The sequence below is a fragment of the Phyllobates terribilis genome, unplaced genomic scaffold (genome assembly GCF_046119375.1).
Source record: "Phyllobates terribilis strain yellow unplaced genomic scaffold, ASM4611937v1 Scaffold_4__5_contigs__length_816908805, whole genome shotgun sequence".
In the NCBI taxonomy this organism is placed as follows: Eukaryota; Metazoa; Chordata; class Amphibia; order Anura; family Dendrobatidae; genus Phyllobates; species Phyllobates terribilis.
In genome coordinates, this window is record NW_027362764.1 from 611,392,623 (window position 1) to 611,418,609 (window position 25,987).

The 25,987-nt window shown below is 43.8% G+C and overlaps 1 protein-coding gene across 1 annotated transcript in view; it reads right to left on the reverse strand.

Annotated features, from left to right (window-relative positions):
- Positions 1–2,990: 2,990 nt before the first annotated feature.
- The window catches only part of PCMTD1 (protein-L-isoaspartate (D-aspartate) O-methyltransferase domain containing 1), a 93,558-nt gene continuing 70,561 nt past the window's right edge, over positions 2,991–25,987 (reverse strand). Inside the window, exons 5-6 of the mRNA XM_073679285.1 lie at positions 9,924–10,047; positions 2,991–6,683 (exon numbers count right to left, since the gene is read on the reverse strand). Of these exons, the coding sequence (XP_073535386.1) occupies positions 6,316–6,683; positions 9,924–10,047 (492 nt within the window). The 3' untranslated portion in view covers positions 2,991–6,315. The remainder of the gene's footprint in view (positions 6,684–9,923; positions 10,048–25,987) is intronic.

Genomic DNA, 25,987 nt, shown 5'->3' on the forward strand with positions numbered 1-25,987 from the left:
TGCATGCCAGGATTGGGGATGAGGGGTGCCATACATATCAGGATTGGTGGATGAGGGGTGCCATACATACCATGATTGTGGGGGGGTGATGAGGGGTACCATGCATACCAGGAATGGGGGATGAGGGGTACCATGCATAACAGGAATGGGGGATGAGGGGTACCATGCATAACAGGAATGGTGGGTGAGGGGACCATGCATACCAGGATTGGGGGTGAGAGGTACCATGCATGCCAGGATTGGGGATGAAGGATACCATACATACCAGGATTGGGGGATGAGGGGTACCATTCATACCAGGATTGGGGGGAGTGAGGGGTACCATGTATACCAGGACTGGGGGGGGGGGATGAGGGGTACCATGCATACCAGGATTGAGGGGTACCATGCATACTAGGAGTGGGGGATGAGGGGTACCATGCATACCAGGATTGAGGGGTGAGGGGTACCATGCATACCAGGAGTGGGGGATGAGGGGTACCATGCATACCAGGATTGGATGAGGGTACCATGCATACCAGGAATGGAGGATGAGTGGTACCATGCATACCAGGCTAGGGATCTGGGAATAGGGAATTATAGCTAGTTTGCTATAAGGCTATGTGCCCACGTAGCATTTATGAAGCAGAAAATTTCTGCTGCATAAATGCAAGTCCTCTCCCGGAAAAACGCATGCGGAATTCCGCATGCGTTTATCGCGCATTTTTCGCGCGTTTTTCACGCGTTTTCCACATGCGGAATTGCCTTGCGTTTTTTATGCATTGAACTAAGGCAATTCCGCTTGCGGAAACGCAAAATTAAATGACATGCTGCGGATTTTTGAACGCGGCATAAACGCTGCGGAAAAATCCGCAGCATGTGCATAGAAGTTGCGGAATCCCATTGGGGACCATGGGGTGCGGATTACCATGCGTTTTTCAAGCGTTTACGCTGCGGAAATTCCGCAGCATATACGCTTGAAAAATGCTACGTGGGCACACAGCCTATTTATTTATTGATTTTTTCCTGAGCAAGTTTCTCCCATTGTTTGGTTTGAGGCACATTTTTACTTTTTTTTAGTATCCTTTTAAATATGTTCTCAATAAAGTAACGTATTTTGCGGATTATGAAAAACAACCCAAATTTTGGGGTGCAAAATAGGAAAAAAATGTTTTTTTTTCTAAATAAAATGGTGCGCCTTATAATCCTGGGGGGCACATTTAACTAAGTGCCCTGAGGGATCTAGTTTCTAAAATTGTGTCATTTGTGAGGGGGTTTCCACTGTTCAGGCACATCGGGGCTCTTCAAATGCAAAATGACATCCGCTAATTATTACAACAAATTTTGCATTCAAAAAGTCAAATGCCGCTCCATCCCCTTCAAGCCCAGCCATACACCCAAACTGTAGCTGTCCTCCACATATTGGGTAACCGCGTACTCGGGAGAAATTGCAGAAAAAATTGTATGGTGCAATTTTTCTTGTTACCTTAGTGAAAATGCAAAATTTGGGGCTAAAAAACATGTGGGAAAAGTGATTTTTTTTATTTTCATGACTTGACATTATAAACGTCTGTGAAGCACCTGGGGGTTCAAGGTGCTCACTACACATCTATACAAGATCCCGGATGGGTCTAGTTTCCAGAATGGTGTCACTTGGTGAATAGGGGGGGGGGGGGGGTTCCACTGTTTACGCACATCAGTGACTCTCCAAACACGACATGGCGTCCGCTAATTATGCCATCAAATTTTATATTCAAAAAGTCAAATGGCGCTCGTTCCCTTTCTAGCCCTGCCATGCACTCAAACAGTGGTTCCCTCCCCCCACATAATGGCAAAATTGGGTCTAAAGTAAAATTATTGTGAAAAAAGTAAAATGTTTTTTTTCCTTCCACATTCCATTAATTCCAGTGAAGCACCTGAAGGGTTAATAAACTTCTTGAATGTGGTTTTGATCACCTTGAGGGGTGCAGTTTTTAGAATGGTGTCACTTTTGGGTATTTTCTGTCAAATAGACCCTTCAAATTCATTTCAAATGTGATGTGGTTCCTAAAAAAATGGTTTCAGAAATTTTGTTGTAAAAATGAGAAATCGCTGGTCAACTTTTAACCCTTGTAACTTCCTAACTAAAAAAGTTTTCCAAAATTGTGCTGATGTAAAGTAGACATGTGGGAAATGTTGTGTGACCTGACTCTGTTTCAAAGGCATAAAAAAAGTGTGAAAAATGTTAACAATTTTCGCCAAAGTTCCGATTTTTTTCACAAATAAACGTAAATCAGATCAAATAAATTTTGCCACCATCATTTAGTACAATATGTCACGAAAAAATAATCTCAAAATCAGTGGGATCCGTTGAAATGTTCCAGAGTTATTACCTCATAAAGGGACACTGGTCAGGATTAAAAAAATTGGCCTGGTCAGGTAGGTGAAAACAGGCTTAGGGGTGAAAGGGTTAAAGAAGCACTCCTCCCATCAAAGTTTTTATCCTCTTAATATTTTGCAATCATGATATTATATAGAACTGTGTACTTACAATTTCTCATTTTGTCTTTCTATCCAGCCAATTCTTGTTTTCTCTGCTCTATATAGAAACAGGAAGTCTCTTGTCCCTGCAGAAATCATTCCCCTCTTCAACTCCTGACAAACCTGCTCCCTCCTCCCATGCTAGAAACTTTTGCAGCGACTCAGACAGAGAAAATTGACCTCATGTTTGAACATAGAGCTTAGAAGCATTCAGCTAGTCGGTTTTTAATCACGTGATGTCAGAGACCTTATGGAAAACAGAAGAATTAACTGTATAGAAGGGCAAAATGAGCAATTGTAAGTACAAAGTGCTATATAATATGATGACTGCTATATATTAACAGGATACAAATTTTGATGGGAGTCCCTTCTTGATTTTTGCTCATTTTTTGGCTGTAATAAGAGCAAAAAATGAGCATTAGGTAGCATGGGATCAATAGGTAGGCCTGCATTAATTTAACTTCGGTTACGCAATAAAAAAAATGGCACCATTTGTTTTTATTTTATTTTTATTGCAATAATGTCCCAAATCAACAGCATATGCAAAATGTTCAAATAACACTTTTCTATTTTCAGTTAATGCATTTTTAAAGTGGGTGAAAAGGATGAGACAAGCATTTCATGAAAAATACATATATATATATATAAACCAAACATTTAAAAATAGTCATGAAAACATATATATATATATTAACCGCTTGCAAAGAATACAATCAAATGAAAGTGCAGTCAGTCTTTCTACAAAAGCATTTTACATATACAGTTTAAAAACTACCTCAGCTGTCCATTATTCCCGGAGAACTACGTTAGAAACATCACTATGGTTTGGAAAATGTTTAAGAAAAAAAATTAAGAAAAAAAATAAAAAAAAGACATTTCATTGTCTGGCATTACCTATCAATGTGACAAAATGTATGATGCAGAAAAAAAACAATATAGGTTCGGGCAGCTATGTCGACCTCAGCAAGAATACACCACACACTATAAAAGTCATTTTGAAATAAAGCTACATTTCAATGTCCATTGTAAGAGGGACTTAAGCTATTTTACCAAAGCTTGAACAAGGTTATTGATCGCAAAGGGTATTTACATTTCTAACAACCTGAAAATAAGCCAATTATTCTTGACGTATCGTCTACCGTCTTATCATTCAAATTAAGAAGGTGATTTTTCGATAATATTCTAAAAATATTCTTTATTGATTTATATTGTTTCCGCGCATATATAGATCTATGAGCCAACTTTATATAGCGGGTGATGTTATTTTAGAAGGAATGTTTTACATTGTGCCCCCCAAAAACAAACTTTCGGTCTTATGTACAGCCGTTACTCAAATGAATGCAGATTTATACAGTCCTTTTTCTTGTGCTACTGTCAGCACAAGAAAGCATCAGTCTGCCAGGAGATTTCGATAGTCAGTCTTTTTATGAGTAATGCTAAAGAATTCCTTGAGACCTGTTTATGGTCAAAGTGTCATTGATGGCCTTTATATTAAAAAGATGTCTCTATTTTTACATCCACTTCTCACTGTTTCAATGCATCTAAAATAAAAACTAAATATTTTTCATTAAAATCTATTTGAAAATATCCTCACTTTTGTGTCCACAGCTTCTGTACACAACTATGTGTCTCCATGATCACAGACTACAAACAACCCATGTGTCGTCTAATCCTGCAATCATACGCCTTTCATTTTTACTCCACTTAAAGCAGATTAACAGCAATTTGTGGTCAGATGGAAAAGACTATGGCCCTGATTCATCATTTCCAGTTTTTTTTTTTTTTTTTTTAAGTCTTTCTTTTTTTCCCTTGTGGTAATATTTGTAATTTTTTGCGCCAAGTTTCTCGAAATGAATAGATGTGGAGAAGCGGATATGCTGCGCTGCTGGCATCTCAACAGATAGAGAGGTCAGAAAATCTACATTTTTGTCATTCTTTGTACTTGTGGTGCTCCTGATGAAATGAGTGTTCTTCGAAACGCGTCGAGAATAAAACCGCATTATCTATTCTACAATCTCAAGTGTTTTCTGACATCTCTAATCTATTGACATGCCAGAAACAGCATATCAGTTTCTCCAAATCTATTAATTTCTAAAGTTGGATATACCAAGCTGCGGAGTCGCAGCTGAACCCTTTATTTCTGAGCCCTTCCAAGTGTTGTACTTTCTCATAACACCACCAGGTGAACAGTTTCTGCATATTTAAAAACGCCTTTTGTCTGGATAATGCCCTATTTTGCGCTTCTTTGTCCTTCTAGTATTTATTCAAATCCATCAAAATGGTGTACACGATTCCTGAATTTGACGCAAAGTCTGTTTTTCCGTCTTAAACAGTTTTTGCCCCCAAAAAGTGTCACATTTTTTGCAAAATGGCACAAAATTTGTGTCAAAATACTGCTGTACTCAAGAATACACCAGAAGGTGTAGGGGACTGGAGTGAAGTTGTGCCAACCTTTGCGACATTTTAAAAAGTGGCAATTTATGAATCAGGGGAAAACATCTGGAATTGTTAAACTTTGCCAACGGTCAAAAAAACAAACAAAACAAAAACAGGTGAGCACATATAAAATTGACATTAAAAAAAAGGTACAAATAGAATGAAATGGAAGCAAATGATAAAAAAGGGCACAAAACTAGACCAAAAAAAGACGCAAAAGCAATCAGGAAGCAGGGCCTGAGATCAGATTACACAGGATAGGACTGTAGTCTGAAACTATAGAGACACATAGGTCTTTCTTTATTTCATATATATATTTGTTCCACTAGAAAAAATGGTTGCAAAGGTGTAACGGAATATTTACTTACAAGATGGTATACCTTCATCATCCGCTACTGAAATACTGAATCAATGTACCATGGAGGGGAAAAACGGTTGAAAAATCAGTTAATGTGCTTCATTATATTACACAGAAATAGCAAACAAAGTGGATATTTAAAAGACACATTGTATACAGTCTGAATGTTCCTACATCGTTGGTAATCGTAAGGAATCGTTTTCTAGAAGACAACACAGCGGATTTGAGAGCTGGATGGAATAGTTAATAGACTTGCTGCTGTACAATTCATTTCACTCTCCCTAAACAGGATGACAAGAAAACTTCTATGGACATATTGGATATTGGCTTTTAGTAACGAATCCGTTGGGAATTTGTAATCGAGGTTTCTTAGTAGATGGTCAACACGGGATACGCAAGACACATTAGGAATATAGAAAACATCTAGGTTTCATTACTTCTGAAAGAGATTGTAACAAACAACTATTTTTTTTCTCAAAGAAATATTATCTCCATATTGGACACTTCCATTTTTTTTTTTTTCTTAGAAAAATCACAAAAATTGTGGCGTTCACAATAAATTACCTTTTGCTAAACTATTGCACTTTTCATTCATTTTTTACTGGTGTATATAAAATGAAGGACTAACAATATGAAAATATCAGAATGGAATGTTCCATTGTGACTTGTGGGGTTTATGTGATTGAAATGGCCTTTAGGACTAAAATCAGACCCTTTTCTAATTTGCTTTGTCCTGTATATAGATAACAGCCTTCTGATCGCTTTCACCCTAGAATAAGTGATACCACAAAGCAGTAACTTGCTACAGTTAAAAATGGATTTTTGATTTTTCTTAAAATGTAGTAAAAAACAAAGCCTGTAAAAACAAAACTAAACCAATGAATGGCGATAAAACCGTGTCGGTGTCCACTGGATCTGTTGCTGAAAGATAGAAGTGCCAAATTGTTTATTAACAAATGCTACATTTTCAAGAAAAAAATGAAATATCAGCAGGCAATAAAGTTTCATATTCAAGTGCATCATCATTTCTCTCTGTAATAGGTCAAGTATGCCTTTAAAGATTCAGGGAGAGGCAAGCTCAGAATTCTCTCCCGAAGAAGGTTCTGTGGAGGATCCTCAGCTTTCAAAGCTTCAATATGATCCTTTTCTTCTTCTTTGCTGTCCTCATCAATCTTTTCATCATCATCGCTATCTAAGGCTTGAGGAATTAGCTGATTTCCTACAAATACATAGGTGTTCATGCGGCGTCTACGGCAACGCCGCCTTTTCCGTTTTGGAGGTGCTTTCGGAGGAATGCCTTTGGCCTGCATCTCATCGTTTATGCAGTTCCTAAGTGTACGACGAATATAGATACGAGCCAAGTCTTGTAGGCTTCTTACTGTACAGGCAGCTACAAGAAAAAAAATATATATATTCAATGGCAGACCTGATTAGCTGTAAATGCAAAATCTACATCTCTGGTCACATAACAGTCATAGCAGTTATCAATGTACATCTAGCGTGCTCCTCAAGTTAGAGCCAAGTGATTTTGTGAAAATTTGCAGATTTACTCCATTTTGTTGGGGGTTTTGGGTGATAACTTGTTGATCGGTGGAGATAAGTCTGCTAGGATATGCGTCAATTAGCAGAATGTGGCACATATATCACCATTCGGATGGAAGTGCAGTGTGCATGTTAGACCACTGTTCCATTCTCTGCCTACAAAGGTTGCAGAGTGCAGCATTCAGCTTTTACTGGTAACTCCATTGATAATAAATTGAGCAGTGATCAGGCATCTGACCTTCTGCTCTATTTTGTAATGGGAATAAAAGTTTCTCAACCTGCCCACCAATGCGTGTCCCAACGGTCGGAAAACTACCGATCAGGAAATGATCACCTACCCAACTGATAGGTGATACCTTGCTTTCACCAGACAACCTTTCAGCTTTTTACCATTTTTTCCCCTCTATGGGCTTTATCTCTAATTTTCAGTTGTTTCTGTGCTAGCTGCTATAATATCTCCCATAGTTATTATGCCTCCCATTTTCCTTCTTTGTGTAGACTATGATGGGTCGTTCGCAAACAATCTGGTACGAAAAGCTGGCTTCCTTCCTGTGAAAGATGACAGCCATTGGATGACACTCTTGTGAGAGCCACTTACAGTCTCTGAATGGTTCTCACTAGGGGTAAAAGGTAAGCATTTGGCAGCAAAAACTCCACTCACCAAACAAACCCCGCTCATCCAACGCTTTCATTGTCTGGATGGGAGTCGGTGGGGTTTCAGCTAAGGTGATTTTTTTTTTAAATACTATTCATCTACAATGAACACATTTGTTATGGATCTGTTTGGGATCCAAAAAGCCGGCTCTTATTGGTGAGCAGAGCCAAAATTATATAGGATCACCAAAAACAGCCAGACTGCCCATCACTTATGTAGCCCACAGACAGAAGCAACAGGACATCCTACAATAGCACTGAGCTGTGTAGCCGTGAATCAAGCATTGAAGTGGTATAAAACATTTGCTAGAATTGTCTTTGCGCTGTTTTTCAGAATAAATGAGGAGTTTATGGAGCGGGCATTGGGAACAAGTTGCTCTCAAGTGGAAAAAGAATATATTTCTCTGAAAAGATATAATACAAGGTTTCTTTGCATATATTTTTGCTTTTACTACTGATTTATGCAAAACTTGTTGAAACAACAGTAACCATTTCAATTATTTATACTGGTGTAGAGGCATCATTATAAAACCTCTGTCATTGTTAAAATACTTCTGGACCCAACTGTGCACACACTCTGCATACAATAGCATTCAACACATTATGGCATGTTCAGAGAGGGAAATCAAAAGAACAGCGAGGGGGCATCAATTATTTATTATGCTTGCTTATATAGCAGATCTTTATAGACAATATCATCATTACCCACATTTGAGCTCACAATTTAGATTCCCTATCAGGATGTCTTTGGAGTGTGGGAGGAAACTGAAGTACCTAGAGGAAACCCACACAACCATGGGGAGAACATACAAACTCATTGCAGATGTTGTCCTTGGTGGGATTTGAACCCAGGACCCCAGTGCTGAAAGTCTGTTAACCACTGAGCCAACACGTTAGTAACAGCAGTATCAAGCATTTTTTTAAATGTTTTTAATGAATACTTTGCGTAATCTAATCGAGAATATTGATATTTAATTCTGGGGCAAGCCCCTTAAATCCTGTATGCGTTTGAGATTTTTCCTAACTTGAGGTACACTTAAAAGGAAACCTGTCACCAGGTTTCCCCAATATAAAGTACGGCCAGCACCTGTAAGCACTCTTTTACAGCATTCTAGTATTTTGAATCTATGTCCCCAATCCTCTATGCAAGGCACAAAAAATTACTTTTATTATACTCAGATGGTGAAGTCCAGTCCAATGGGTGTCATGCACAGGCGCACTTCTCTCTGAAGTAGAAACATGCATCATGATTAAGGGTCTCAAGATCTGAAACGGGGTGATTTTATTGCACTATATATGATATTTTAAAACCTACTTGCACTGGAATGTACCGCTGTCATGTTGAATAAAGTTTAAAGATTTATGAAACCTGTGGAGCTGAATTATTTTTTAATTCACAGATGCAGCGTCTGAGGCACAGATTTCTCCCTTCTCTGGACCTTCATTAAGTGCATGCGGGTGAGCCGGACTGTCTTTTCTTCTTTTGGCACTTCTCTCTGCCCTGCCGAGGGCAGAGCAAAGAACTGTACTGCGCATGTGCTGGCTTTACCTTTGGGTCATCGGAGCTCTTTGGTATTTCCCGGGCATGCGCACTACAGTACTTTGCTCTGCGCTCGTCAGGGAAGAGAGAAATGCGCCTGTGCAAAAGCACGATAAGGGACACTGGGTGGATGACATAGGACGTGCCATCCACATGAAGAAGGGAAGGGGGACAGCGATTCTAAGAAGAGAGAAGGCACAAGATCCAGACCAGAGCCGACCATCTGACTGGATTGCGCCATCTGAGAAAATAAAAAAAAAACTCTTTTTTTGAGCCTAGCATAGGGGATTGGGGACAGACATACAGCATACTAGAATGTTGTAAAAGAGGGCTGAAAAAGTGCTGGCCGTACATTATATTAGGAAAACCTGGTGAAAGGTTCCTTTTAAAGGTGGATATGTCATCAAAATATACTGCCCTATGTAAAAGTAGGAAAGTACGGGGATAGGCCAACTCTTATATTAGCCAAATTACCTAAAAAAATGCATTGTGCTAATAGAAGCAATCATAGAATAAACCGGACACAGAGTTTATGAGTCCAGTGTATTCATGAGAAGAGCCTGCTACAATCTCCCGAGCCACGGTCAGCTGTAATTAATGCTGGCTGCCATATATCTGCATACATAGGGCAACATAGAAGCGGCTACACATCCAAGTGGATTTCCAGTATTAGGAAAACTTGGATGATTTCTCCTAAAAACTGTGCCACTCTCGTCAGAATATTGTATGTGGTATTGCAGCTAAAGTCATAAACTGAATATGTGAACATGTCTGATGATGTTCAGCAAAAATTCAGCCAAGTTATTTTTGCAAACCCTTTAACAATACAAGGCAAATTAAGATAAATTATTTTCACTTTGATATAAGAATTATTATATACAGATGAAAACTTACGCAATTTCACAGTTTCAGATTTGTGATTGTCATTCTTACTCGGTTGCACCAAAGGAGCAAAAGAAACCGCTAAAATGTTCTTACTTTCCCATGTATTCTGTCCTGTTCTCTGGATCTGTGTAAGCTAAAGAATTGAAACCAAGCTTGTTAATATAGTCATAAAATACAGTGTTACAATAGTTCACTGTGTGATCATTACAAATAGGTTGTGGAGGTGATCCTGTGTGATCAGGAACTAGAAGAAAAAAAAGCAAATGCAATGTGATTTCTCCAATTAATGTGAATAAATAAGTAGTAAATAGTGTTGAGCATTCCGATACTGAAATATCGGGTATCGGCCGATATTCGCGGTATCGGAATTCCGATACTTAATTCCGATACTATTGCAATATCGTATACCGGAATCGGAAGTTCCCATAATGCAATGAGACATTTTCATTTTATTCAGCCAATGAGGATCCTAAGAAGTGTGGGCACATCCTGTTAGGCATGTAGGCATCTTAACTAATGGCATGGCTGTGATTGGCTGCTGAAATGATGTCATGATGCACTATAAAAGCCACCGCCGCCATTTTGAGCTCACTCTGCTGTGAATTCAGTTAGGGATAGGACGCTGTTGTTCTGAGGGACAGTTTTAGCTACCTATTTGCTCTATACTGCTTTACCCAAGCTACTTTCTAAATCACTGTGCCTTGCAGTGCTAGTGCACAGTTCCCTGTGCTGTTCACCGCTATCTGCAAGGTCTGTGTGTGTGAGTGCAGCTCACCCTGTAGTGTGTGCTTCAGCCAAGTCTGGTTGTAGTGCACTCAGTGTGTGTCACTGCCTCATACATTGTCCTTTTTTGCCAATTCATAATTTTTCCTGATATCTCCTATTAGTGTGGTGGTTCCATCTGTATTCAGCTAAATTGGTTCCAAACACACTATATAGGAGTAGATAGAGAAATTTTTTTCCGTCTTGCAGCACTAGTGCACAGTGCTCTGCATCTGTACTGTTCACCGCTGTCTGCAAGGTCTGGTGTGTGAGTGCAGCTCACCCTGTAGTGTGTGCTTCAACCCCGTCTGGTTGTAGTGCACTCAGTGTGTGTCACTGCCTCATACATTGTCCTTTATTGCCAATTCATAATTTTTCCTGATATCTCCTATTAGTGTGGTGGTTCCATCTGTATTCAGCTAAATTGGTTCCAAACACACTATATAGGAGTAGATAGAGAATTTTTTTCTGTCTTGCAGCACTAGTGCACAGTGCTCTGCATCTGTACTGTTCACCGCTGTCTGCAAGGTCTGGTGTGTGAGTGCAGCTCACCCTGTAGTGTGTGCTTCAACCCCGTCTGGTTGTAGTGCACTCAGTGTGTGTCACTGCCTCATACATTGTCCTTTATTGCCAATTCATAATTTTTCCTGATATCTCCTATTAGTGTGGTGGTTCCATCCATATTCAGCTAAATTGATTCCAAACACACTATATAGGAGTAGATAGAGGAGCCTTTCTGCAGCATTGGGCCCTGCAGCCCCAGCCAGATTAGTATTAGCCTATTTTTTGCAGCCTCATCTATTGCATTGTAGGTTACCTTCCTACATTGTAATAGCTACAAAAAGTTTGTGATACTATCGTTATTACATCTTTAGGCACATCCAGTGTCTTTTTGTGACAAAAAAAACCTAAATAAAGTTCACCAAACACTCCACTTTACAGTTGTGTAGGCCACATTAGCTCATATTAAAGTCTAGTCCACACTTTATAAAATTAGTGTTTCTTATACCTGTTAGCAGCTGTTCAGGAATAAGCACACTAAGCCCTTAGTACTTTTCTGCCTATCTTTATCAGTCTACCAAGATGAAGAAGGCAGGGAGTAAGGCATGTGGTCGTGGGCGTGGAGTTTCTGCAGGGAGAGGACGTGAGGATTCTGTGCCTGCAGGGAGAGGACGTGGGGATTCTGTGCCTGCTGCGGGCACCAGTGACTCAGCATCCCCCAGTTTTACCAGGGAACAGTCCTTTATGCGCAGCTTTGTAGGAGCTAGCCGTACCCCACTGCTGCGCGAGGACCAAATTGAAGCCGTTGTCGGATGGATGGCAGCTAACGCATCGACTTCAATTAGTTCCAGATCCTCTCAGGTCCTGAGCACTGAAGAGCACCCATCTGTCTCTTCACCACCTGCCAAATTGCCCAGGCAGTCAGAGAGCCCTGGACAGGAGCCATCTCTACTTCTGTTCTCTGAATCTCTTGGCTTGGAAAGAGGGGGCCAGCCAAGCAGAATTCGAGAATTTGAAGAAGAGGTAGTATGCAGTGATGCGCAACCGTTTTGTCTCTCTGAATCTGAAGAGGCGGGTGGGCCAGTGCCTATGGTCAGCAGCACACCTCAGTACGCATCTGATGATGAGACTCAGGTGCCACTTTCTGGTGCGTACTGTGCTGTCGAGACTACCCAGGAGAAGCAGTTGTTTGAAGAGGGTGGTGTAGATGATGAGGTCCTTGACCCATCATGGCGTGAGGGACAGGAAGGTGGTGGGAGCAGCTCTGAGGAAGAGATTCCCCGAACGGCCCAAAAAGGAGGGAGAGGGAGGGGGCAGACTTGGTTGCCTGTAGCCTCCACTTCGGCACCCATTAGGAGCATGGCTCTTCCAAAATCCAAAGCGGGCGCTCCCAAGACTTGCAGTGCCTGGTCCTTTTTTGACACAGTTGCAGATGACATTTGCTTTGTCAAATGCAAGCTGTGTAATCAGAAGGTGAAAAGAGGGAAAAGTGTCAGCAACCTCAATACCACAAATATGTGGAAACATGTGCGGACCAAGCACGTGGTGGAGTTACACAAACACACTGAAGACCTAGGCCAACCTACAGCGCCACCTACCACCTCTTCAGCTCGTGTTGTAGCCTCTTCCTCCAGCTCACACACAGCTGGTTCGGCTTCCTCACAGGATCGCCATGGAAGAATCTCTGGCACTGTTGTACAGAGACACAGTGTAATTCCACCCACAGCACCACTTTCCCAGTCATCCTCACACTCCCAGGCCAGTCTACAGCCATCGTTAGCACAGGCATGGGAGAAAAGGCGCCCATACTCGGCAAACCACCCCCGAGCACAGGCTCTGAATGCTGGCATTGCTAAACTACTGGCCCTTGAAATGCTATCATTCAGGCTGGTGGAGACTGACACATTCCGTAACTTTATGGCATTGGCAGTCCCACAATACAACGTGCCCAGCCGCTTTTATTTCAGCAGGCAAGCCGTCCCTGCCCTGCAACATCATGTGGAGGGAAAAATTAAACATGCGCTACAAAACGCCGTCAGTAGCAAGGTCCACCTGACCACTGATGCGTGGACCAGTAAGCATGGACAGGGACGATACCTTTCCCTCACTGCCCATTGGGTAAATGTTGTGGAGCCGGGTACAGATCTTGAGAGTGGCGCTGTACGTGTTCTGCCAACTCCAAGGATTGCAGGAATCCAGTCTGTACACATTGACTCCTCCTCATACTCCAGTTCCTCTGAATCAGCGCTGCAGGAGCCGTCACGGTCTACCTCCACATCGACCCGTGAACGGTTACCTGTTATGATGACCGATATGAGCACAGCCGTGGCCAAACGTCAACAGGCCGTATTAAAATTAATTTCTTTGGGGAATCGAAGCCACACAGCGCAGGAGCTCTGGAATGCCATCAAGCAGCAGAGTGACGTGTGGTTTGTGCCAGCGAATCTCCAGCCAGGCATGGTAGTGTGTGACAATGGCCGAAATCTGGTGGCAGCTCTGGGCCTAGGCAACCTCACTCACATCCCATGTCTGGCACATGTGCTCAACTTGGTCGTGCAGAGTTTTTTGAGGGACTATCCGGATCTTGATGCACTGCTTCACAAGGTCCGCATAGAGTGCGCTCACTTGCGGCGTTCCAGCAATGCAAGATCACGCATTGCAGCTCTGCAGCGCCGATTATGTCTTCCGGAACATCGCATCATATGTGACCTACCCACCAGGTGGAATTCAACGTTACATATGTTGGAGAGGTTGTGTGAGCAGCAGGCAGCAGTAATGGAGTACCAGCTGCAGCAGGCGCAAACAAGTCGCAGTGCGCGCCGTTCACACTTCACCACCACTGAGTGGGCCTCTATGAAGGACATTTGCCACGTTTTGCGTGCCTTCGATTATTCCACGCGGATGGCGAGTGCAGATGATGCACTAGTCAGCATGACTATCCCCCTTATCTGCCTGCTTGAAAAAACACTGCAAGCACTAAGGGACGAGGTTTTGGAAGAGGTGGAGGATGAGGAGTCACAAATGCCATCTGCTTCTCTACAGTCTGCGCAACGTGGTTCCTCACAAAGGCCTAGGCAGGGGACACTTTGTGAGGAGGATGAGGAGGAGTCAATGGATGAGGAAGACATCTGTCCAGAGGAGGGAGGTACACAATGCTCTAGTAGTCAGTATCTAGAGCGAGGGTGGGGTGATGCAGAGCAGGCAGAGATCACGCCTCAAGCAGGGGACAGCGTTTCTTGGCCAGTTGGCAGTCTGCAGCACATGGTTGATTTCATGCTGCAGTGCCTCAGAAACGACCGCCGCATCGCCCACATTCTCAACACGGCTGATTATTGGGTGTCCACCCTCCTAGATCCTCGCTACCGGGACAACTTACAAAGCCTCATAACACCATTGAACCGGGAGCGTAAAATGCGGGAGTACCAAGACGCACTGGTGCATTCCATCATGTTCTCCATTCCAACCGAGAGCAGTGCTGCTAGTGCTTTACAAAGCAGCTCAGTGCGTCGAGGCAGTGGAGGAAGCTCTGCACAAAGAGGGAGCAGAAGCAGCGCCTCAGCACAAGGCAAGACCAGTATGGCCGAAATGTGGCAAAGTTTTGTGTCCCCGCCGCCACAAATGTCTACACCATCACAGACAGCTCCAGTCAGCAGGAGGCAACGTTTCCGTCAGATGGTGACAGACTACATGTCTTGCCCTCTTAGTGTACTCCCAGACGGCTCTTCTCCCTTCAAGTTTTGGGTCTGTAAGCTGGATACATGGCCAGAGCTTAGTCAGTATGCACTGGAGGTGCTAGCTTGCCCTGCTGCTAGTGTATTATCGGAACGCGTCTTTAGTGCCGCAGGTGGTGTACTAACAGACCGTCGCATGCGACTATCCTCCGATAACGTTGACCGGCTTACTTTTCTCAAAATGAACAAGGCCTGGATCTCTCATGAATTTGCCAGTCCTCTTCCAGAATAAATAATTGGTTGGCAACAGTATCCAGGTCTCCTGTTCTGTTCATGTTTCTACCACCTGAACTGTAATCCCTGAGCTCCAACACCGCCAGTTGGCGCTCGGAAGTGCCGTCTGCACAGTCAACACTTGCTGCCGTGTTATTGGGGTTCAGTAACGTCAGCTGTTCTCCTGCTGTGCGGACGGCAATTTCTCCTGATTTGTCCACATCCACTGTACTACACATTTTAAAGTTGCTCCAATTACTCCTCTGGCTCCTCTGTTTTCATTCTTATCCCTGGGCTCCAGCACCGCCAGTTGGCGCTCGGAAGTGCTGTCTGCACAGTCAACACTTGCTACCATGTTATTGGGGTTCAGTAACGTCAGCTGTTCCCCTGCTGTGCGGACGGCAATTTCTCCTGCTCTGTCCACATTCTCACTACTACAGATTTTAAAGTTGCTCCAATTACACCTCTGGCTCCTCTGTTTTCATTCTTATCCCTGGGCTCCAGCACCGCCAGTTGGCGCTCGGAAGTGCCGTCTGCACAGTCAACACTTGCTGCGGTGTTATTGGGGTTCGGTAACGTCAGCTGTTCCCCTGCTGTGTTCACGGCAATTTCTCCTGCTCTGTCCATATTCACTGTGCTACTTATTTAAAACTTGCTCCAATTACACCTCTGGCTCCTCCGTTTTTAGTATTTACCCTGGGCTCCAACACCGCCAGTTGGCGCTCGGAAGTGCTGTCTGCACAGTCAACACTTGCTGCCGTGTTATTGGGGTTCAGTAACGTCAGCTGTTCTCCTGCTGTGCGGACGGCAATTTCTCCTGCTTTGTCCACATCCACTGTACTACACATTTTAAAGTTGCTCGAATTACACCTCTGGCTCCTCTGTTTTCATTCTTATCCCTGGGCTCCAGCACCGCCAGTTGGCGCTCGGAAGTGCCGTCTGCACAGTCAACACTTGCTGCCGTGTTATTGGGGTTCAGTAACGTCAGCTGTTCTCCTGCTGTGCGGACGGCAATTTCTCCTGCTTTGTCCACATCCACTGTACTACACATTTTAAAGTTGCTCGAATTACACCTCTGGCTCCTCTGTTTTCATTCTTATCCCTGGGCTCCAGCACTGCCAGTTGGCGCTCGGAAGTGCCGTCTGCACAGTCAACACTTGCTACCATGTTATTGGGGTTCAGTAACGTCAGCTGTTCCCCTGCTGTGTTCACGGCAATTTCTCCTGCTCTGTCCATATTCACTGTGCTACTTATTTAAAACTTGCTCCAATTACACCTCTGGCTCCTCCGTTTTTAGTATTTACCCTGGGCTCCAACACCGCCAGTTGGCGCTCGGAAGTGCTGTCTGCACAGTCAACACTTGCTGCCGTGTTATTGGGGTTCAGTAACGTCAGCTGTTCCCCTGCTGTGCGGACGGCAATTTCTCCTGCTCTGTCCACATTCTCACTACTACAGATTTTAAAGTTGCTCCAATTACACCTCTGGCTCCTCTGTTTTCATTCTTATCCCTGGGCTCCAGCACCGCCAGTTGGCGCTCGGAAGTGCCGTCTGCACAGTCAACACTTGCTGCCGTGTTATTGGGGTTCAGTAACGTCAGCTGTTCTCCTGCTGTGCGGACGGCAATTTCTCCTGATTTGTCCACATCCACTGTACTACACATTTTAAAGTTGCTCCAATTACTCCTCTGGCTCCTCTGTTTTCATTCTTATCCCTGGGCTCCAGCACCGCCAGTTGGCGCTCGGAAGTGCCGTCTGCACAGTCAACACTTGCTGCGGTGTTATTGGGGTTCGGTAACGTCAGCTGTTCCCCTGCTGTGTTCACGGCAATTTCTCCTGCTCTGTCCATATTCACTGTGCTACTTATTTAAAACTTGCTCCAATTACACCTCTGGCTCCTCCGTTTTTAGTATTTACCCTGGGCTCCAATACCGCTAGTTGCTGCTCAGAAGTGCCGTCTGCACAGTCAACGCTTGCTCCAGTGTTATTGGGATTCAGTAACGTCAGCTGATCCCCAGCTGTGTGTCCGGCAAATTCTCCTGCTTTGTCCACATCCACTGTAGTACGGATTTAAAACCTCCTCCAAATACACCTCTGGCTCTTCTGTTTTTATTATTTACCCTGGGCTCCAGCACCGCCAGCTGGTTCTCGGCAGTTCCATTGGCTCTTGTACCTTCTGCTACCCATCCGGGTTCCAGTACCGTCAGCTGGTTCTCGGCAGTGTCTTTGGCACGGGTACTCCCTCCTGCCCAGCCTGGTTCCAGCACGCCAGCTGTTTCCGGGTAGTGTCAACGTCACTTTGCCTCCAATGCGTTGTCCTGTCGTGTTGCGGTCGGGTTAGCCGACTCTATGGTGCCTGCAGTTTAGGTGACTCCTATGTGGGCTGCGGGATCTGGCAATGAAGGCTGGTTCCATAGTGCCAATAGGACAAGCACCCTCTGTAGGACTGTGGGTTTTGGTAACTGCGGCCGGCTCGCGGCCTTGAACTTTTTTTTTACATGGGTACCTTCTGCTACCCATCCGGGTTCCAGTACCGTCAGCTGGTTCTCGGCAGTGCCTTTGGATTAGGTGCCTCCTTCTCGGTATCCAAGTTCCACCAACGTCTGCTGGTCCTTGGTAGTGCTTTCTGGCACAGGTACCTCCTGCTTAGTAACCGAGTTCCAGTAACATCAGCTGGTCCTCGGTAGTTCCATTGGCTCTTGTACCTTCTGCTACCCATCCGGGTTCCAGTACCGTCAGCTGGTCCTCGGTAGTTCCATTTGCTCTTGTATCTTCTGCTACCCATCCGGGTTCCAGTACCGTCAGCTGGTCCTCGGTAGTTCCATTTGCTCTTGTATCTTCTGCTACCCATCCGGGTTCCAGTACCGTCAGCTGGTTCTCGGCAGTGCCTTTGGATTAGGTGCCTCCTTCTCGGTATCCAAGTTCCACCAACGTCTGCTGGTCCTTGGTAGTGCTTTCTGGCACAGGTACCTCCTGCTTAGTAACCGAGTTCCAGTAACATCAGCTGGTCCTCGGTAGTTCCATTGGCTCTTGTACCTTCTGCTACCCATCCGGGTTCCAGTACCGTCAGCTGGTCCTCGGTAGTTCCATTTGCTCTTGTATCTTCTGCTACCCATCCGGGTTCCAGTACCGTCAGCTGGTTCTCGGCAGTGTCTTTGGCACGGGTACTCCCTCCTGCCCAGCCTGGTTCCAGCACGCCAGCTGTTTCCGGGTAGTGTCAACGTCACTTTGCCTCCAATGCGTTGTCCTGTCGTGTTGCGGTCGGGTTAGCCGACTCTATGGTGCCTGCAGTTTAGGTGACTCCTATGTGGGCTGCGGGATCTGGCAATGAAGGCTGGTTCCATAGTGCCAATAGGACAAGCACCCTCTGTAGGACTGTGGGTTTTGGTAACTGCGGCCGGCTCGCGGCCTTGAACTTTTTTTTTACATGGGTACCTTCTGCTACCCATCCGGGTTCCAGTACCGTCAGCTGGTTCTCGGCAGTGCCTTTGGATTAGGTGCCTCCTTCTCGGTATCCAAGTTCCACCAACGTCTGCTGGTCCTTGGTAGTGCTTTCTGGCACAGGTACCTCCTGCTTAGTAACCGAGTTCCAGTAACATCAGCTGGTCCTCGGTAGTTCCATTGGCTCTTGTACCTTCTGCTACCCATCCGGGTTCCAGTACCGTCAGCTGGTCCTCGGTAGTTCCATTTGCTCTTGTATCTTCTGCTACCCATCCGGGTTCCAGTACCGTCAGCTGGTTCTCGGCAGTGTCTTTGGCACGGGTACTCCCTCCTGCCCAGCCTGGTTCCAGCACGCCAGCTGTTTCCGGGTAGTGTCAACGTCACTTTGCCTCCAATGCGTTGTCCTGTCGTGTTGCGGTCGGGTTAGCCGACTCTATGGTGCCTGCAGTTTAGGTGACTCCTATGTGGGCTGCGGGATCTGGCAATGAAGGCTGGTTCCATAGTGCCAATAGGACAAGCACCCTCTGTAGGACTGTGGGTTTTGGTAACTGCGGCCGGCTCGCGGCTTTGAACTTTTTTTTTACATGGGTACCTTCTGCTACCCATCCGGGTTCCAGTACCGTCAGCTGGTTCTCGGCAGTGCCTTTGGATTAGGTGCCTCCTTCTCGGTATCCAAGTTCCACCAACGTCTGCTGGTCCTTGGTAGTGCTTTCTGGCACAGGTACCTCCTGCTTAGTAACCGAGTTCCAGTAACATCAGCTGGTCCTCGGTAGTTCCATTGGCTCTTGTACCTTCTGCTACCCATCCGGGTTCCAGTACCGTCAGCTGGTCCTCGGTAGTTCCATTTGCTCTTGTATCTTCTGCTACCCATCCGGGTTCCAGTACCGTCAGCTGGTTCTCGGCAGTGTCTTTGGCACGGGTACTCCCTCCTGCCCAGCCTGGTTCCAGCACGCCAGCTGTTTCCAGGTAGTGTCAACGTCACTTTGCCTCCAATGCGTTGTCCTGTCGTGTTGCGGTCGGGTTAGCCGACTCTATGGTGCCTGCAGTTTAGGTGACTCCTATGTGGGCTGCGGGATCTGGCAATGAAGGCTGGTTCCATAGTGCCAATAGGACAAGCACCCTCTGTAGGACTGTGGGTTTTGGTAACTGCGGCCGGCTCGCGGCCTTGAACTTTTTTTTTACATGGGTACCTTCTGCTACCCATCCGGGTTCCAGTACCGTCAGCTGGTTCTCGGCAGTGCCTTTGGATTAGGTGCCTCCTTCTCGGTATCCAAGTTCCACCAACGTCTGCTGGTCCTTGGTAGTGCTTTCTGGCACAGGTACCTCCTGCTTAGTAACCGAGTTCCAGTAACATCAGCTGGTCCTCGGTAGTTCCATTGGCTCTTGTACCTTCTGCTACCCATCCGGGTTCCAGTACCGTCAGCTGGTCCTCGGTAGTTCCATTTGCTCTTGTATCTTCTGCTACCCATCCGGGTTCCAGTACCGTCAGCTGGTTCTCGGCAGTGTCTTTGGCACGGGTACTCCCTCCTGCCCAGCCTGGTTCCAGCACGCCAGCTGTTTCCAGGTAGTGTCAACGTCACTTTGCCTCCAATGCGTTGTCCTGTCGTGTTGCGGTCGGGTTAGCCGACTCTATGGTGCCTGCAGTTTAGGTGACTCCTATGTGGGCTGCGGGATCTGGCAATGAAGGCTGGTTCCATAGTGCCAATAGGACAAGCACCCTCTGTAGGACTGTGGGTTTTGGTAACTGCGGCCGGCTCGCGGCCTTGAACTTTTTTTTTACATGGGTACCTTCTGCTACCCATCCGGGTTCCAGTACCGTCAGCTGGTTCTCGGCAGTGCCTTTGGATTAGGTGCCTCCTTCTCGGTATCCAAGTTCCACCAACGTCTGCTGGTCCTTGGTAGTGCTTTCTGGCACAGGTACCTCCTGCTTAGTAACCGAGTTCCAGTAACATCAGCTGGTCCTCGGTAGTTCCATTGGCTCTTGTACCTTCTGCTATCCATCCGGGTTCCAGTACCGTCAGCTGGTCCTCGGTAGTTCCTCAGCTTTCTTGTACCTTCTGCTACATTTCCAAGTTCAAGCTTTTTGAAATGGTTCTTGGTAATCACTCTGGATCTCCCTGACGAGGACCCTGAAGACGAGGACCCTGAAGACCAACCCTAAGAAGACGAGGACCCCGAAGACAATGACCCTGAAGACGAGGACCCTGAAGACCACCCCGAAGAAGACGAGGACCCTGAAGACCACCCCGAAGAAGACGAGGACCCTGAAGACCACCCCGAAGAAGACGAGGACCCCGAAGACGAGGACCCAGAAGACCAACCCGAAGAAGACGAGGACCCCGAAGACGAGGACCCCCGAAGACGACGACCCTGAAGACCACCCCGAAGAAGACCAAGAAGATGACCCTGAAGAAGTTGACCAAGAAGACAAAGAAGAGAAGACAAGCACCAAGATACAGAAAAACAAGAGACAGAAAACCAAGAAGCAGAAATACAAGAAGCTGCAGAACAAAAAGCGGAAGAACATTAAGCATAAGACTAAAAATCAGAGCAAAAGATAATATCTAAATTATAAGCAGAAGATGACTAAGCAGTGTATGGGGGTGAGTCCGTTCCTCCTCGTGGTGCCCCTGGAAAAGACCTGCTGCTGCAGGCCAAACTGAACGCGGACAAATCCTGTTGTAAATCTTTTGTGACGGGCAGAACGAAAGGTGTAATGTCCAACCTTTTATAGATAACAACTACAGGAATGCCTGTCACAAATAAGAATATGATGAAGAAGAAGAATATGAAGAAGATGAAGAAGTAGAATATGAAGAATGTAAAAAAAAGAATAATACGAAGAAGGTGAAGAAGAAGAAGGTGAAGAAGAAGTGGATGAAAAAGATGCTGAGGATGATGAAGGAGAAAGTGTGGGAGAAGTAAAAAAGAAGGTGAAGAGCATGGAAGTAGTGAAACATAAATATCTGACAAAATATAAAAATACTTAACATAGTTAATATTTCCGTAACTCAGAACATAATAAAAAAATATTAATTCCTGCTATTCCATTTAACTGGGCTAAACCTCTATGCCTTTATTGTCTCCCCCACCTCCCCCAATACATTCTACATTATTCTTAGTTGTTTTCCTTCATGTAGAAATAACCTACAAGGAAAGAAAGGGTTTATTTTAATTCCGATATTTATGTCCCATTGACTTGCATTGGTTTCCGGTATCGGAATCGGCGATATCCGATACTTTTTCGGTATCGGTCCGATCCAATCCGATCCGATATTTCCCGATATCGGAAGGTATCGCTCAACACTAGTAGTAAATGATGGGCAGTGTTATGGTTGGAAGGAATAGAAATTCGCCTTTAAAAGCAAATGGTTAAAAATCCCATTGAAAGTGAAGTTTTGCATTTCTTTCCCAGATCCAAACATATGAGACATACACCTACTGACTTCTAATCTATTTTTAAAAGTCTATTAATGCCGTGCTATTAACACTTTCCTGACATGCGCCTACCTGTACATCCGTCACATGTTCGGTGTATGGAGCAGGATCTGGATGGGGACTATTTACTCACCAATCACCTTCCTTCCCTGCGACAGGGTCACCACTGTGTTGGTACTCCTATGGCAAGGCTTCACAGGAGATTGTAAATTTGTCAATCAACAGCAATACTAAAAAGTGTTGTAATGCATTGAAAACGGGACCACGTGTAAGTAAAATAATAATTATAAAAACTAAAAAAAAATTTAAATAATTTCCTTTTTCCATTCTGAAAAAAAGAAAAAAAATGTCGGAGTCTACAAAAGACTGATCTCAAAGTTTTTTAATCCATTCATTAAATAACGCAATGAAAAAAATATAATATACCAAAATTGGTATTTTTCGGTCACCTCCACATCCCCCTCAAAAAAATATAACAATCTTGTGTACTCTGTGATCAGAGAAAAAAAAAAAATACTACTTTTCCGACCACAGAAAAACAAAGCTTTTTATAGCTCCACTGATGGAAAAATACAAAACTTTATGGGTCTCAAAAAATTAGTATACAAAGCAAATTTAAAAAGACAATACAAAAAGTTCCGTTTTTTTTAAAACCATTAAATTATACGAAAAAACACCTAGATAAATTTTGTATTGCCATAATCATACTGACCTGCAGAATCAAGTAACCAAGTAGTTTTTACTGCACAATGAAGGCTGTAAAAACAATAACTGAAAATACAATGGAGGAATTGCTTCTGTTTTCCACCATTTACGTTTTCCCTACTTTTTAAAATATTATATGGAAAAGGTATAAAACGTATCATTCAAAACTATAACTCATTTCGCAAAAAAAGGAAGCCTTCATATGGATATGTTGACAGAAAATTAAATAAAGTTATGGTTCATAGAAAAAGGGGAGGAAAAAAAATCTCGCAAAAATTAAAATTGACTGCACTGGCAAAGAGTTAAAAAAAATGTATCCAAGCATGCAACCAACCTTATGAAGATCACTATTCATATTCTGTATAGGTTTTTTTTTTTGTGTATACATATTACATTTTTGCCTATTATGAAAACATTACAAGAGGTCTTATTATTACTTACTATTTGATGACGCACATCTACAAAAATGTAGCACAGCTTTAAGAGTACTGGGTTGTAAGATGATCTGCCTTCTGCTCATTCCCAGTATCAGTACCTGCATTTCTGGCAAGCAGTGCGGATATATGTGCTACATGATGAGCATACAAAAGATGGACGCTGCAATGCTGACTAATGACTGCCTGCATTACCCCTGTTTACTGCTATCCTCTATTATTTACAGAGGACCTGCCACTTGCCATAAAAAGACATGTGTACCTGTTGTAAATGCAGCTGTTCTCCTGAATATCGTACTATTTTTCTTTTGTTACTGCGTCTCTCCGTTCCCAAGATATGGTCCTCTTTTCCTTGTAAGTAAATCATGTCTTGATAGATAAGTGGATGTAGTCATCAACTCTTCTCTGTTGGAGTCTTCTTGACAACCACAACCAGTAGCTAAAAAGACTGCAGTTACAGTACAGTGCAAAAGTTTTAGGCAGGTGTCAAAAAATGCTGCAAAGTAAGAATGCTTTCAAAAGATAAAAGTTTCAATAGTTTATTTTTATCAATTAATAAAATGCAAGTGAATAAACAAAAGGAAAATCTAAAATCAAATCAATAGTTGGTGTGACCACTGTTTGTCTTCAAAACAGCATAAATTCTTTCAAGTACACTTGCACAAAGTCAGGAATTTTGTAGGATTATAGTCAGGTATACGAGTAACCAATTATACCAAACAGTAGTTAATGATCAGGTTTTCTAATCAATAGATCTTGGAATAATAATAAGTTCCACTATTGGATGTATTTAAATAAAATGTTCCTGTGCTGAGATAATCTTATAACTGTGCCCCTGTTATGTGCAGAGTAATGGCTGTGTCTGTGTCTGACAGTGTATGAAACACTGTCCGATCATACCACATCTCCTGGGCAGGAGAGGAAGTAAAAGAGTATACAGACATTTCAGCACGGATCACAAATGATTCTTTCTTTGAAGTAAAACATTGTTTAACCCCTTAACGACCGCCGTAACGCATTTTTAAGGCGGAAGTTAAGGGTACTTATTAAGGCTGTAGCGCCCCCAAACCCCCCCCCCTCTCAGAGTCGTAAAATCTCTGTGGTCACAGCTACTGGGGATAGCTGAGGCCCTGGAGAATATGATCAGGGCCGGTTTTTCCGTTCCCCGCTCACGTGATCGCAGTTATTCAGTGAATAGCGGCGATCACAAAAAAAAAAAAAAAAGTGTGTCTGCGGTTACAATTATATCTCTCTCCTCTGACATGATATATATGTCAAAGGAGAGAGAAATGAGAACCCCCCCCCTGAGCCCACTCGGTACTTCCACCGTTCCACGGCCCTCCGTCATATTTCTGTTAAAAAAACAGGCGTATGCGCAGTGCGACCGCCGAGATCCACCGGGTGGTGCCCGGCAACAATAGGGAATTTTCCACTATTGGTTCCTTTTGATCACCGTGATAAACTATCACAGTGAACAAAAGAAAAAATAAATAAATAAAATCCCCCTTTGTCCCCCCCCCCTTAGTTAAATAAAAAAATTATAAAATCATTTTTTTTCCCCATTCTTTGCAGTCAGGGTAAGGATTAGGGTTGTGCTAGGGTTAGGGTTGGAATTTTTTCAAAATTAAAGAATAAAAAAAAGTTATGACGACGTGGCGACTAGTGTTGAGCGTAAGTGCTCACTACTTGAGTGAGCATCGGGTGCTCAAGTATACACAAAGTATCACAGGTGCTCGAGTGACATGCTCGAATCTCCGCCCCACATGTGGGAATTGCCCCACACGTAGGAATTGCCTGCCATACACTGGCAATCCCCGCATGTTTTTTGGGTGTCTAACAGCTGGGAAATATGTGGTGCGGGCACTCGAGCAGGTGCATACCCGAGCACCTGATGCAAACTTAAGGAGAGAGCACTTGTGCTCAACACTAATGACAAGATATTCAATATGACAACCTAATGCTATTAAATTCTGTGTCGTACCTCTGGGTTCAAAATGCTCACTATAAACCTTGAGGGGTGTAGTTTCTAAAATGGGGTCACATGTGGGGGGTTTCCACTGTTTAGGCACATCAGGGGCTCTCCAAACGTAACATGGTGTCCGCTGTAGATTCCAGCCAATTTTGCATTCAAAAAGTCAAATGATGCTCCTTCCCTTTCAAGCCCTGCCGTGCGCCCAAACAGTGGTTCCCCCCGCCCCCCCACATATGGGGTATCAGTGTACTTAGGAGAAATTGTACAACAAATTTTGTGGTCCATTTTCTCTTGTTACATTTGCAAAAATAAAAAAAATTGGGGTCCGAACTAAAATTTGTGTGAAAAAAGTAAAAATGTTCATTTTTTCCTTCCATATTGTTTCAGTTCCTGTGAAGCACGTGAAGGGTTAATAAACTTCTTGAATGTGGTTTTGAGCACCTAGAGAGGTGCAGTTATTAAAATGGTGTCACTTTTGGGGATTTTCTGTCATATAGACCCCTCAAAGTCACTTCAAATGTGATGTGGTCCCTAAAAAAAATGGTTTTGTAAATTTTGTTGGAAAAATTTCAAAAATTGCTGGTCAATTTTTAACCGTTATAACTTCCTAACAAAAAAAAAAATTTCTTGCAAAAATTGTGCTGATGTAATGTTGACATGGGGGAAATGTTATTTATTAACTATTTTGTGTGACATATCTCTCTTGATTTAAAGGCATAAAAATTCAAAGTTTGAAAATTGCAAAATTGTAAAAATTTTCGTCAAATTTCTGTTTTTTTCACAAATAAACGCAAGTCATATCGAAGAACTTTTACCACTATCATGAAGTACAATATGTCAAGAAAAAACAAACTCAGAATCAGTGGGATCCGTTGAAGCG